General features: G+C 43.1%; 1 protein-coding gene across 1 annotated transcript in view; it reads left to right on the forward strand.

The window, feature by feature from the left end:
• The window catches only part of PTPRT (protein tyrosine phosphatase receptor type T), a gene marked incomplete at both ends in the record, with an annotated part of 423019 nt that overhangs the window by 277034 nt on the left and 131287 nt on the right, over nucleotides 1–14698 (forward strand). Inside the window, one exon of the mRNA XM_082292624.1 lies at nucleotides 160–269. Within this exon, the coding sequence (XP_082148750.1) occupies nucleotides 160–269 (110 nt within the window). The remainder of the gene's footprint in view (nucleotides 1–159; nucleotides 270–14698) is intronic.

Below are 14698 nucleotides of genomic sequence, written 5' to 3' on the forward strand. Positions count from 1 at the left end.
CTTGGTAATGGTAGTGCCTTGAGGGATTTTAATTTTTAATTTTATTTATTTTTAATATTCAGCTTCCTGTCTGGTGGCCTTTTGGTGTCTCACGTGCAGCTGGAGCTGGGGGTAGTTTTTAACAGAGTTTGTTGTTTGTTTTGGTTTCTTTCCCTGCAGTTCCTGGACCTGTTCCCTTGGAATCTATCCAAGGAGGACCTTTTGAAGAGAAGATCTACGTTCAGTGGAAGCCTCCAAATGAGACAAATGGCATCATTACACTCTATGAGGTGAGGAGAACAGACTGTTGTCAAGGCATACGTGCCACAGGGCCCTTTTCATGTGTGTTTAAGCCAATCCTGAGCTCTGAGACATCTCAGCAGGTGCTATAAAAAGCCTGATTAAAATAGATAAGAATCTTCAAGATAGCCTGCTTCTACCAAAAAAGTTTCCCAGTTCAAGAAAGAGAAAGATTTCTTTCCAGTATTTGCGGCAAAATGAGAGCCACACATTTTGCCGTGTCTCAGGTGCCCTTTTTCCTTCAGCAGAAGCTCCGAGGTCTGTTTTCTTTCTTTTTTTCTTTCTTGAGGTAAAACACTGTTAGGTTTTATACCTACACTCTGTAACTGATTCCTTTTTGCCTTTCCACCAGTCACAGCACTTCCTGGCAATATCAGCAGAATGGAAACATCAAATCTAATCTTACAGTGCTCTTTTTGAATGTTTCAGTGATACATTTGTCCATCCCAACAACTTCCCTGATGCCAAACAAAGTGTAGAGCAGGTTATGGGATGATCACTGACCATCCTGTGCTGGATGAGAAAGAAATGTTTAAATTTGATCCCAGAGCGTATCAGAGGTGGTGTTTCTTGTGAAGGTAAGGACGTGTTACTGTGTCATGAAACTCTCCATAATGTCGTGTACACCCAACTATGTGGAACAGAAATGCAAAAGGAGGGACCCTTTAGGGGATTGTGTGAAATAGAAGTCCTACAAGAGAAGGTAAAAGCGCTTGGATTCAATAGCAGAAAGTGGTGCACCAGTGCTGGCTGAGCATGTGTCAGTATATGGGTTCAGCATTCACCTCCGTAAGATTAGAGAAAGCGAAACATAATTTTATTTTTATGGTGACATAAAACCCCTCACTGTGGCTTGTGCAGCGCTTTCTGACACAGAGGGGTAAGAAGCAATATTTCACTTTCTCTTGTGCTTTTTGTACAAACTCACTTTAGAAAAGCCACAGGTGCAAAAAGCAGGTCTCCCACCACCGATGAGGTTCTCCCTGGGTTTTCTCTTCCCATCCAGCCTCTCCATTTGGGACAGGATGTCCTGTGATGTGGCACTCCCAGATCTCCTTGCTAGCACTGGCTCTCTGTGTCACAGTCAAATGGAAAAAATGAAGCAGGTTTAACATCATTGAGATCTTACACCACAGCATGAGCAACGGATGAAACTTTCTCCTTGAACTTCGCTTTTAGGTCATCATTTGGCTCACAAAGGCCAGACTGAGTTTGATGCAGCAACACTGAACAGATGAACAGAACTTCCTTTTGGTAATTCAGTGTCATTTCAGCTGGGCTGAAATCCCTGACTAAGTGTGGAGTCATTGTTGGTCACTGTTGAGACACTTACAGAAATATGTGCAGGGTGCAAATCATCTGTCAGCGCTAAAACAGAACTAACCCTGATCATTTCATGGTTTTTGAAGGTGTCTGTGTAAGGAATTAGGCAATAAAACTGGGTGTATTTTAAAGGAATTAACCTGAATAGAATCAGTTACGAGTTCATTTTTTTCTGGCAACACAGGTGACCTACAATAGAACATATTTAAAATAACCCAAGTCAAATGATGCAAATGATGCAAAAATAATTCCTTTTAATTTTTAAAGAAGCAGTTTCTTACTACAATATTGCCTTGGGCTCAGCTTGTTGAAAGGACTTCAGCAATCTGAGTAGCTTTTCTGGCTGAGCAGCTGCATGAGATACTTTATTGCCTGCAGGGTTGTGATGCATCATGACAGTGCCTTTGCCCCTGAAGTCACATCATTGCTCAAGTCTCAGTGGAGGCACAAACAAATTTTTCTTTTCTGATAATGACTCTCTGCGTATTTGGCAGCTGGAGACAAAGAGAAGTCAAGGTGAATTCAAACTCTTCTTCCTCCTTTTCCTATTCCCCCTCATCTCCAAAAGGATGAACATCCCAGTGCTAGAAACACTGTGAGAGCCAAAGTGCCTGGAGGTTGTCACGAATGAAAATGTTGTCCTTTCCTGTCCCTTCTTCCATATGAAAATTCCTACAGAGCCTTTCCACTGTCCATGGAACCCGGAGACAAGTCCATCAGCTGGAGATATGTCCAGGTTGCACATAACCTGGAGAGATGGCCAGGGCACTCTCAGGGTGGTTTGCTCCTTTTGGAACATGGGGATCCATGCAGATGGAACCCACACAATTCCTGTACACTGTTACTGGTGTCACTGGGAATTCTGCTCTGTCCTGGGAGATTCAGTGATGTTCCAGTGAATTTGCAGCTCTCTGGAAGCTCTGCAATTGTGTTGCTGTTATTAGGGAGAAACAAACACAAAGGCCTGTGAGCATTTATTAAAGTAAAATTCCCTGCAAAGTATTTATTAAGTAGTACCACTTTATGAGCTTGAGTTAGTGGTGTCAGGTCCTGCATTACACCTGGAAGTAGCTGGCTAAATTCACACTCAGGAATTGTGTAGCTGAAAGTCTCTCGAACCCCTCTGGGCACAAACCCCCTGAATAAAAACAAACAAAGCCCCACCTTCTCCTCCTAGGAAATAGTTCCCTCCTCACCATCACCATCACCATCACAATCTGATTTACTGTATCTGGGTATTGTATTTTCCCTCTAATTCTGTTTTTAAAAAAATTGTTGTAAGCTTCTAAAACGCTCTGAAATAATCACGCTGTCTATTCTATTAACATCCCACTTGCTTCCCTTTGGGACTGATTTTCTTCTCAGGTCCCTAATCATCCTTGTAGCTCCCTGCCAGATGTCCCTATAACCCAAACTGCCGTTGCAGTTTTCATATCCACTGCTTGGGTGCCAACTGGGCTGGGATTCAGCAGCACAACCTTCAGCAAGTCTTTTGGCAGCCAGAAGCATTAATTTCATAAGGACTGAATTCTTCTAAAGAGCCTAAACAAAATGGAAGGACCTTAATGAACCTTTTTGACTTCTGCAAGTCTCTTCTGATGGATACTTTTCCTTCAAAATGCCATTGTAGCCTTTTAACAAAGCAGGAGCTTTGCATTTAAAAGTGGTTTGAACCCCCTCTGTGTTCAGTTGAGAATTAATTGTTTCACTGGGTACAGAAACAGCTCGATTTTTAAACAGAGGGACCTTTTAGATCCCTTGTAATTGCAGGCCTAGATCCTTCTCTAATTGCAGTCTGGTTCTGGGGAGCAGAAACCTCTTGTTCAAGGCAACTTGGAAAGCTCCGGGAATTACAAATCAGTTAATCAGTGCTGGAAAGATTAGGATATGAGCTGGGTAGAAAGGGAGGATGGCACAGCTTGTTCTGGGGTGCTGGGGAGCCCAGCAAAGCTCACAGGCGTGTGGTGAGACAGGAGGTGTCAGTCTGTCTGTCCATCAGGAAAGCCAGTCGGGAGATGCACCGGCTGCTGCTGGAAGTAACAGAGGGAAAGCTTAAAGCCTCTAACAGATCCCCAGGTGGCTTCAAGGTGTGTAGGTACCTACAGGGGGCAGGCAGATCAATCTGTGCTCAGACAGGCAGCTGAACAGCAGAGCTGGGCTTTGCTGGTACCTTGGTTTGGGTAGAAGACTCCACACAGTTGGTTCTGCATGTGATGCTCATGCAAGAGGCACTATTACACTTTTATTGTTATTATTGTCTCCAGGAGGAACCTGTGAGTGGCACAATTTAATAATATTTCAGTAATTCTGCCCATAATCAGCCTCCTGGCAGACTGAAAACACCACAACTTGTTGAAATTTTTATTTTACATTTTTTTTTAACCAGTCCTGAAAAGCTGCTCTGCTTTAAAATCCCTGATAATCAAATGTTGCTCATTGTCCTCACACCATGTGGGAATTCAGCTTCAAAGCCTTTGTGTACAAAGACATGCAACAAAGATTTATTCCTTTTAATTTATTTTTTCCTAAAGTGTAAAGTCAAACTACCATCAAACAGACTTATACTCTCATTGGGCTGCAAGGGCAAGCAATCTCATTTAAGGTCATGGACCAGCTTTGGCGCTAAAATTCTTCTGCTTTTAGATGACATGAGGCTGTCTTAGATGTATGTTTTGTGCAAATTTGCATCTAGAAAGTGTAAATAAAATTTATTTATATCTGCATTTTGCTGTTCCTTTGGGCAGCTGAGAGCTTTCGGGGCACTCAGTAAGTGATGCTGGCTTTTGCTTTGGCAAATAAAATTTTTTGCGTGTATTCTGTTTCTCAGAATTGTCAGGTTTTAGAATATTTCACCCTTAAACAGGAAGGAAAAAAAACCAAGCACCTATCCTTGCTGTCTGAAATACCTGTCACATCACTTGGGGGAAGGCATCCTTAGAGTTATTGCAATCCTAACAGCATTTAAAGGGTGGATCCTGAATATTCGGCTCCTTGGCTGGAAAAATGGCTCCCAGACTGTTGGAGTCCTTTCAGTGAGCCATGCCTAAAGGCAATGTTGAAAGAGCAAACTGTCTTTTTAAACATTGTAAGGTGCAGTCCTGTAATCAGTTATGTCCTCATCTTCAGGATTGTTAAATCCCTGGTGGTTTGGGGGGAAAATAAGGATGTGTTTGCAGCTTCTAACTAGCTAGTTTTGTCAGTCACTGTTTCTGAAACGCTATAAATCTCTATTTTGATGCCAGGAACAATAATACAAGGGACTTTCATACACAATTTCAGATCTTTAATGGGATGCTTGGAGCCTAGTGCATCTAATCCCAGTGGATTTGAGTTTAAATTGCACTTCAGAGGCTACAGATCCTCTTAGTTACCATGTAAAATTGCAGTCTGCCCTTCTTCATCTCTCCAGTTGCCAATATGTCATTCTTTCTCCATCACCTCACTCCCTTTTTCTCTGCAGGAGAGGTTGTTACATGCAAACTGCCTCTTTAGAGTGTCGTGCATAAGGTCAATATTTGTGGGATGCATTGCCTGTATTTATAAAAGGGCGGAAACAAATTTCTTCCACCCTTGACCCCTGAAAGTGCATGCTTATTATAACAAAAAGCAGGATTATCTGGTGTGATAGCTATGCAGGGATATGCATCCATTTCTATTCATAGCCCTTTTCTAAGCTATTCAGGAAACTTGATTTTTTTTAGGATTAAAATCTTTCCAGCTAAAAGGTGTTGCAAAAAAAAGGGGTTGCCCAGAAAAAAGCTGCAAGGGTTGGGAACTCAGTTCGGCTTAGTCATTTGTTTGTTTATTTAAAGGGTTTGCGGGGATTTTTTTGGTTCCAAAGAGTGAAAAATGGCTCCCACAAGAAGGAAAGCAACAACCACAAAATCTTGCAACCAATTTATATAAAGCTCTACAGTCGAAATAGTGGAAAGTTGACAATTCTCGGAAATTGCCTTCAGTGAGAAGTGGCTTTGAATGTTCCCATGAAAATCAATCATGTTACAGCTTCTCGATTGCATTCCTTGGATGCAGGAGGCTCCTGGGACGGAGCTTTCTCACTTCAACTCGCTGCATTGGGCTGTGCCACACACAGCTGGGGCTGCATTTAGCTGAACATGAGCAGAACATCCTGGAGAGCTGTCAAGTGTTCAAAATGCAGGCAATGATCAATTAAAGATGGGGTGTTGGGTCTGGCTTTATCACTCATCTGCAGGGACCTTGTTGGGAATTACTCTCTGTTCATCCACAGCACTAACGCTGTTTGCCTCTGACACCAGATTTTTAAGATGTTGTCTATTGTTTGTCCAGAATCCATGAAAGTCAATTACATCAAGAATAAGGGGTCTGCTGCATCTGTGCTGTATTGAATTAGACTTCTTTAATAATCTAAACTAGCAACGGAAGTGTGTGGCCAAATACCGTCTGTTGAAGTTTGAAACTCTCAGCCCTACAGGAGGCTGTGCCACCCTCTCAGTGACGTGCAAGGAAAGCTGTTCACATCTACTCAGCTCAATTAGTTCTGGACTTTATGGCTCTTAGTGCAGAAAGGCCCTGGAAGAGGGCTGGGCTGGCTAAAGAGAAATTGTTTATTTTATGCCTTCTGACTGTGGTATTTACTGAGCACTTGGTGAACAGGTTGGTTAAACGCTGCTGGTGTTCTGGGCTCCACTTCATAAAGATTCAGGCCAGAATATGGGAAATGAACAGTGCTGATTGCACTGATTTATTATCATTTGTTGGCAATTGAGAAGGATGATAAATCTGAGTGTTGCTCGCTCTCTCAGTAGCTTGGGATGCTGTGCTAGTCACAGATCCTGTGGCTCTGTTTCTGGAACAAGGCAGGACTCAGACAGCTTTCCAGTGAAATTTGAGGATCACAAGCTCACAGGAAATATCTTTCCCCCCACCCCACAATCAGTGGCATCCCACAGAGAGCTTTCCCTGCCCCCCCCCCCCATGCTGTTTAATTAATTTTAATAAATTAATAGGGTTTATAAGCTCCCGTGTCAGTACTAGAATTCGAGGATGTGCTTGAGTGACCCCCCTGCCACACACAGGGCGTTCATTTAAGGTGGCTCCCCTGATGCTGCAAGGAAAGCACGATTTACCTGTGTGCAGTAACACAGAGGGCAACAAATGCAGCTGCTGTTTTGGTGAAACAGGACGGTTTTCTTTGCCCATCACGTTTAGAAACATCAAATGCCGTGGCAGGACTGAGGTTACTTGGAGCTGTGTTGATTTAAGGCTGCTGTGGGGAGCTAACAGGAATTAGGCTGGGCTCTGTCTGCAAGGCACGTCCCGGGGTGATGGCTCTGCTTGGCTGCTCCTGCTCCTCCAGCTAAGGAGGGCAGCAGCAGGGAGCACGCTCCAGATGCAGGCTGGGGGTTTACTCAGGGGTTACTCCCTGTTGGAAAGAGCCTGCTGTATTTTATAGCTCCTGTTCCTCTCCATCCCGTCCCAGTTACTATAAGCTTAGGGAATGTTTAAATGGTTTCCTAATTAGGGATGCTTTTCTGAACAAGCACCGCAAAGAGCTTTTGAACAAACTTCTTTAGATTATACAGGATTCTTAATTGTGTGTTACTCACTTGCTGTTACTTGCAAGATGTGCTTAACTTGGGAGCATTTGTTAATGATGCTTTTTAAAATCCTATAGTTTCCAGTAACATCTTAGGGAGAAAATGAGAGAGTTTTTCTGAGAAACTCAGAGTCAGGGTTTTTCAAATGCATGACAACCTCCAGGTAAGTAGCATACTTGTGCTATAAATAGAATGAATCAAGTGTTTAAAAAAAATTTGCTTGATCAAGCTTTTCAGAAATAAAAGCGTAATGTGGTCCCTTGAGCACAACAATTTCTTTGATTACCTTTTTATTGTTCTTTTGAAGCCAATAGAAATGCAGTGATATAAATCCCATGCAAATGAGAAGACATTTGGTTACAACAACAGGGGTTTTTTTAAGGAGCTAAATTATTTTAGTGTGCAGGTTGTGCTTTTTCTAAGCCAATAATAATAATATAAATTATAACTGAAAAAACCCTCCAACTTATTCTTTCTTGTAATGAAGTTCAATTTTAAAGCATCCTTTTGTAGATACATCAGCATCTTGACTTTCTGCCTTCCAAGCTTTTTTTTTCCCAGAAAAAAAATACATTTTCAGTCTATTCTTCTTTCTTCTCTGTATTGCTCATCCAGGAGAACAGCTGATCCTTAATCCCAGTTCCTCCATCTCATCTTTTCACGTGGCAGCGTACCTGTGCAGTTAAAGTACTACAAGGCTCTTCAACAACTCCATTTTCACATCTTGCAGTATTTTGTTTACCAGAATGTAGCAGTTACCTAAGTTGAAAGCAAACTGCAGATGCATGTTTACACTTCCTTCCTAGATTATTGGGGCTTTTTTTCCTCTCTGTTTCATCTTCAGTATTGTTTAATTTAGAAAATATATATGACTGAATAATTCAGTTGTGGTGGTGGCTTCATCCTGTTAATGGATGCCACTGAGGAACTTTGTAACAGGGGAGAAGCCAGTCAAGGTGATCTTTGCATCACCTTCAGAAGCAGTATGTGTGTGTGGATGCACGGTTCCTTCTGGGAAATTCACCTTGTTGCTGTCCTTTGTGCTTGTGTCTTAGAGCCAGTCTTTATGATCCTGCCATCCAGTGGACAGGATGGGTTTGGGTTTAGTTTTCTGTGCCCGGCTCATTTACCAATTTCTGTCACTTTGAGTCCTTTGCCTCCTTTTTTCCTTCTCCTTTTCTCTTCCCTGTTGATTACCACATTTCCCTGATCGCTGCTCTCACTGCTCTCCAGGTGGGATTGCTGGCAGTGAGGGTGGGATAGCTGCCAGAAGGATGAAGGCTTTAGCACAGGGAGAACAAATTTCCTTTCGTTCTCAATTCACCTGCTTCAGTCTGAAACTGGGAAAAGTGGCTTAGGGTGAGCTTGGATGTGGCCTGGAGCAACCAGGCCTAGTGGAAGGTGGCAGGGAGTTGGAATGGGATGATCTTTAAGGTCCCATCCAACCCAAAGCATTCTGTGAGGGAGACACTTGGAGAAAAAGTACAGATATATAGCTTACAATTCAAGTGACTAAAACTACACCATCTCACAACTGTCAGCTACACCAAGAGCTAAGACTGATATTTGATTTATAAATGTGGCCAAACCATTTTGTCCACACCTGGGCCTTGCTCCTGCTGCTTTCTGGTGTGCAGCAGACACAGAAGCTGTGTGTGATGCTGGTCACACCCCACTGTGTGGTTTGGGGATTTGTTCTTTGCCCACAGCTTTCCCTGCACCCATGGCAAACCACAGTGAGGTGTTTCAGGCAGAGCTTTCAGCATCAAGGAGTAACTGAGGAGCAAGCATGGAGATTGAATAACCACCTCAATGCTGCAGTCCTATCAAAGCAATTTCTATAGTTGTCATTTTCTGCTATTAAGCTGAACAATGAGGCTCTCCAATAAAATCATACGAAATAACAGCTCATTAAAAGCTCTCCTTAATATATAGCATGCTAATTAATGTCAGTGGGGTGCAAGCTTGAATGGCAGAATAGACTATAATGTTTAGAAAGTAGGTAAAATAAAGGAAGATATTTTATCATTAATGACCTTTTAGTAAACCTAATGAAATCCTTAATGGCCTGAATACATTACTGAGGCGCTCCCAATTGCTTTGCTACCAAGTCCATTCTTCCTCATTTTCTCACAGACATTAAACTTGGCTTTGTTTGTAGAAAACAAAAAGCAACAACATCCCAAGGAAATATGAACAGGAAGAAAGAGTCTGTGCAAAAGGAGAGCAGAGGAGGCTTCTCAGACCTGCTGTCCCTTGTCCTGGGCAAAACTGGGTGCAGGAGCATGTTGTATCCTGCCTTGGCTGTGCTGTCTGTGTTTGTATTCAGGTTTAATTGCCCCCGTGTTTACGTGGCTCTCAGTAAATAGGCCAGGGAGCAAATGGGCCTCTTTTATTCCCGGGGTCTCCCTGGGTTAAATTCCATATTCATTCCTAATGAATAGCTGCACTCTGTCTTTTTATACTCCTACCAGCCATGCTGGGCTTGTGCTGTGACTCAATTAAAGGGGAGGGCTTTTAGTCTTTTCATTCTGCAGGGCTTTTAGTCTTTCACGTGTTGCCAGCCTTAAATATAACTTGCAAATGCTGATTAACTCTGCCTTAACCTTATCCCAAAAGAAGTAGCACAAGAATGGAAAAATGAAAGGCCTTTGCTTCCTCCCGTTTCCTGGATGAAATTTAGTGGGCTGGGGAAGGATGTAAGTGCAATAATCACCTGGCTTAAACTGAGTTTCAAGATGGAAAATGTCCCCATTCATCTGGTCATAAAATACATTCTTCAGTTCTTTACTTTTCCAGCACTGGAGAAGGATCAGGATCATTCACTAACCTGTTCACCAACTCTTTCCTGTCATTAGAAGATAACTTCCTTCAAATTACTCCCTTTGTGTCATACTTGGTGCAATTAACTTTAGTCTCCTCCCCCAGAATGTCTGAAACTCTCTGATAAGATTGAACCTAAATCCATCTGCAATCTGAAGTCACCTGCAGTAATAATTGTTCCTAAGAAGCATGGGCGATTGGGGAATCTCAGAAAAGAGCCCCTGGCTTGCTGTGTAATCATGTTTCAATCAGCTTCATGGAACCATGAAATGGATTGTCCCCCTGACGTTCCTACACTCCAGAGCACACACTCTGCTGGGCAAATTAATTCCTTGTTTGGCTCCAGGCACAAAAAGAGCTTCTGGTATCCCCTCCCATCCCAGCAAACCAAGGAGGAAAGGAACACAAATCACCTTGAATTCAGAATTTGAGAGCGTAGCAGCATCAGCCAGCCCTGTTTTGTTTTCCCAATCATCCAGTGGGAAGTGTGGTGCTTTGGGAGAAAGATGCCCAGACTGTTGACTGTCTACAAGGGGGCTGGGATGAAAGACAAAGCCAGCAGTGGTGATGACCAGGTGGTGATCAAAGAGCTGCAGGAATCATGAAGGTCTGACAGGAAGGAGAACCCAGCCAGTGTCTTGTAAATGTCCTCTTGGATGCTGGAGTCATCTCCTCTCTGGAGCTGGGAAAAAGATGCTGTAAAAGCACAGTCCTGCAACAATGAAGGATATTCTTTTCCAGCCACCTGCAAGAAAGATCTGGTCATGTCTTGACAGAATTTAATTCCCATTTCATATTCCCTCATTTCAGGAATATTTTGGTCTTTCAAAAATAGTGAAACTTCATTCAAAACAAATCCAAAATCAGCTCACCAGTGAAAATTCTAGGAACTCTTTCTTACATCTGAGTCTTGTCCCTGGAAGGTTTAACATGTCTTGACAGCTTTGTGTTTTGTGTTGAAAGGTTCCCAGTTCAGGGTCACTCTGAATTTTAGGTCCAAAACCCTTCTTCTGATGGAAATGATTAATTAATCCCTGGGCTTTCATGAGCCAACTCTAAAGTTCACAGGAGGGAATCAAGAAAAGCAAGGCTATTGCTGTTGTCCTTAAAATGCTTTTACAAGGCCCATATTTGGAAGAGAAACTCTGAGAGAGGACACAAGCTAGAAAATATCTAATAATGGAACAAAACAAAGCAACTTCACCCTGCCAAAACAGCAAAAGGTTCTTCTACCCAAGTTTATGTTGTCTTTTAGGATGAGTGATTTTCCTTAGGGCCCACACCTTGGTGCTTTTCCAGAGTCAGGAATGTGGTCCCCCGAACTGCAGGGCAAGCTCAGGGTTTTTCTCCTGCCTGAGCTCCTGCCCAGGACAGGTGCCATGTGAGGGTGATGTCCAGCTCTTCCCATGGCTGCAGCCCTGGCAGCAGAGAGATGGGAAGTGGTGAGGTTTGTTTGTTTATTTTCTTTTGCACAGAGCACAAGGGCCTTGTGGCTGCTCAATAATTATTAGTTTGTCTACTGGAGAAGAGAAATCCAAACACAAGTCACGCATACAGAACTCCTGCATGTTACTGTCTAGAATATTTTTCCTTTTAGTGCTTGATAAGTTCCTTTTTCCACTGAGCCAAAAGGTTTTTCTGAGCTATTTAACTTTGTGACATTGTTGAACTTGCACTAAATTAAAAGAGGAAAAAAAATTGCATATACAGCATTACTAACTTGCCGTTTTCTTATTTAGGCCACAGACAAATTAGAAATTATTCAGGTTATCCAGACAAAAGCTACATCCTCACCAGCCCATCATCCTTATTACGGGTGAACTTTGTGAACCCATCCATGCAGCAGCTGAGCAATCACTGCTGCTTGGTGGCTGCAACTCAGTCCTTTCCCTCACACTCTAATTTTTGTCTCTCATTATATTTTATAAAACCTGTCTTGTAACACCCCTCATTCCAGAAGCATTCTGTCTTCTTTCCAAACTTCTCTCTAGAGCAGAGAACAGGTTTCCAGCTAGATAAACCCATGGCTTCAGCTTTCAGAGGAGTTGCCAGCAAGAGCCAAGGCTGTGCTGGAGTGACACAAGTTGTAGCAACCTTGGCTTGGGCAGGAGTAATGAGACACAGCCCTGGGCTATAAATTGCATTGCCTTGGGAATGAGGGGAATTCGTTCTGCTTTGCCTGAGGCAAAGGTCTGCCATGCTGTCAGCTGAGTTTCTCAGACTCTCCTTTTCCTCTGTCACGATAATAAGCACCAAGAAAGCTGCTTGTGAAAGACTTTTGGGGAAATCCCTTGTTACTTGCTACTAGTTTAACTTGTGTAATCCCAGCAGCGGCAGCAGAGGGACATCTATTTCTGGCTGCTTTGCTGACAGGTTTAAATAAAGACAGTGGACTTTGTGGGACTTCGGAACAGCCTCTCTGGACCACAAGAAATTCTCTGCAGCTCCAGTGGTTTGCCAGGAGTTGTCAAGGGAAGGATGACAGTCGATGAGCTGCAGTTCTGCCTGCTGCATGGAGATCTTGGTGTTTTCCTTTGTTGCTCTGAGCTCCTCAGTGGCAGGAGAGAAAAACTGTGTCAGTGTGTCTGACATTTCTAATAGGAAAACATGACTCTTTTTTTCCCCCAGCAAATCTGATAAAGAGGAAGCCCTAGTGAAGCACTCCTGCCCAGGAAAAACCAAGATGTGCCATTTACCCACTGCTTTTTCACGTCATTCCATGATTGTTTTAGCAGCTTCCCTCCCTCACGGGCTCCACGCACATCTCGGTGACCAAGTTATTTGCTGGGATTTAACACAGTGCTGACTAAACAGAGTATCTGTGAACATAATCCTTAATGATGTGCTGGGAGCACACTCTGCTTGGGGAAGTCTTGCCTGTGATTAATCAATTAAGCATAAGATAAACCTAACAGAGTTTTGGTAGACGATTTGAAACCTGCCGAGGCTGAACGTGCATCTGTTTTGTTTGCAGTTCCACACTGGTGTTTCAGTGTTGTCTGAAATTAGATAAGCACAGAAATAAAATAACTCTCCAGTTGGTGGGTCTTTTTAGGAGTGACAGCAGCTGCTTTTGGGAGAAAGCCACCTTTTTGTACCAACAGTAACATTTATTGTACAGACCTGGACAGCGGTGATTTGACACTGCTGCCAGTGTGTGTGCAGGTGGGTAAGAGATTGTGGTTTGAGTTTGCTGATCTCTGTGTTACTGTGCTGGGCAGGCTGAGTCCTGGAGGAGATTGGCAGGATTGCCATCTGGTCAGGAGATCTCAGAGTTCTCACCAGTCCGTTACAGGTCTTTTCTAAACTTATGAGCTGTGTCAGTGTAGGTGAGAAAAGCAATGGCAGCTCTTAAGCAGTGAAATGTTCCTGTTGGATGACACTGATCCCTTTAGGAGCCCTGCTTGCTGTGAGTCTGCCCAGCAAAATGCAGATGTGCTGCCCCTGAGCACCCAAGCATTGGCATCCTGTGCAGTGCATGTCTCTACCTTCTCCCCAGGTGAAGAGAGGGAAGCAAAAGAACGGCAAAAGCAATTCAAAAGCTTTGAATTAGTTGTCATGCTCCATAGTAACTGTTGGAAGAGGTGGTGTTTCAGAAGATAGAGATGCATTTTATTTTTTGTCTACTTGCCTTCAGAAGATGTGATGGCTCCTGCTGCTGATGTTGCTGGAAGTTCATACTGAAAAAGGACAACTATTAATTTATGGGAAGACCACTTTCCTCTGCATCCTGTTCTCACCTGCAGGGATGCAGGATTTGGGCAGAACACTCTGTGACATGGTTTGTGCAGCTTTTACCAATAGGACAGTCTCTAAATTTACTATTTTTAAATATTTCTGCATATAAATTAGTGATTATAAATATTGCCTGCAGCTAAAAACAATCTGGTACAACTCATTCAGGTTTATCTGCCCCTCAGAGGGCCATTGTTTTGTTGAGGAAGATAACAGATGAGGTGACAGAGCTCTTCTCTGAGGTGACACTTGTTTTTCCTACTTGCCATTGCAGGCAGATATGTCTCTGGATATAAATGTAGAGGAAGATAGGTTGCCTTCTGTTCAGCAGCTTTTCCTTTTCATGCTCAAGCCCCTAGAGGGAAATACGCTTCAGTGGATTGGGACTCTGGCTAGGCATCAATGCAGTCTTCTGCTATTAAATTAAAATTAACATCACTGCCAAGAACCTGCTGTGTTCAGGAGCCAATGTCACACGTTTGAGGCAGGGACAAGAGATGACCACAGAAGAGCTGATGGGTTCCTGCCTTCTTTGCAAAATTTGGAAGCTGAGTTGATGGCTAGAGAAGTTTTGTAGCTCAAGAAGCCGAATCTCTTTGCAGGTATCTGTGTAAATCTGACTTGAGTCTGACTTCTAGAGAGATTTCTGGGATCATCCCTTTCATTCAGGACACACACGCTGCAAGAACTGCCTGGGCTGTTGAATTTTTGGGTGCACTTGCATCCAAATTCTAAATATTAATGATGGTAGACTCATCTAATAACAGCAGACTTGGAGTCTGATCATCAGTTTCACAGAACCACAGAATATCCTGAGTTGCAAGGGACCCACAAGGATCATCAAGTCCAACTCTTAAGTGACTGGCCCACACAGGGGTTGAACCACCAACTGTGGTGTTTTTAGCACCAGGCTCTGACCAGCTGAGCTAATCCCAGGGTCTCTTCACTAAAACTGGCTT

The sequence above is a fragment of the Coloeus monedula genome, assembly GCF_965178545.1.
Source record: "Coloeus monedula genome assembly, chromosome: 17".
Taxonomy (NCBI): Eukaryota; Metazoa; Chordata; class Aves; order Passeriformes; family Corvidae; genus Coloeus; species Coloeus monedula.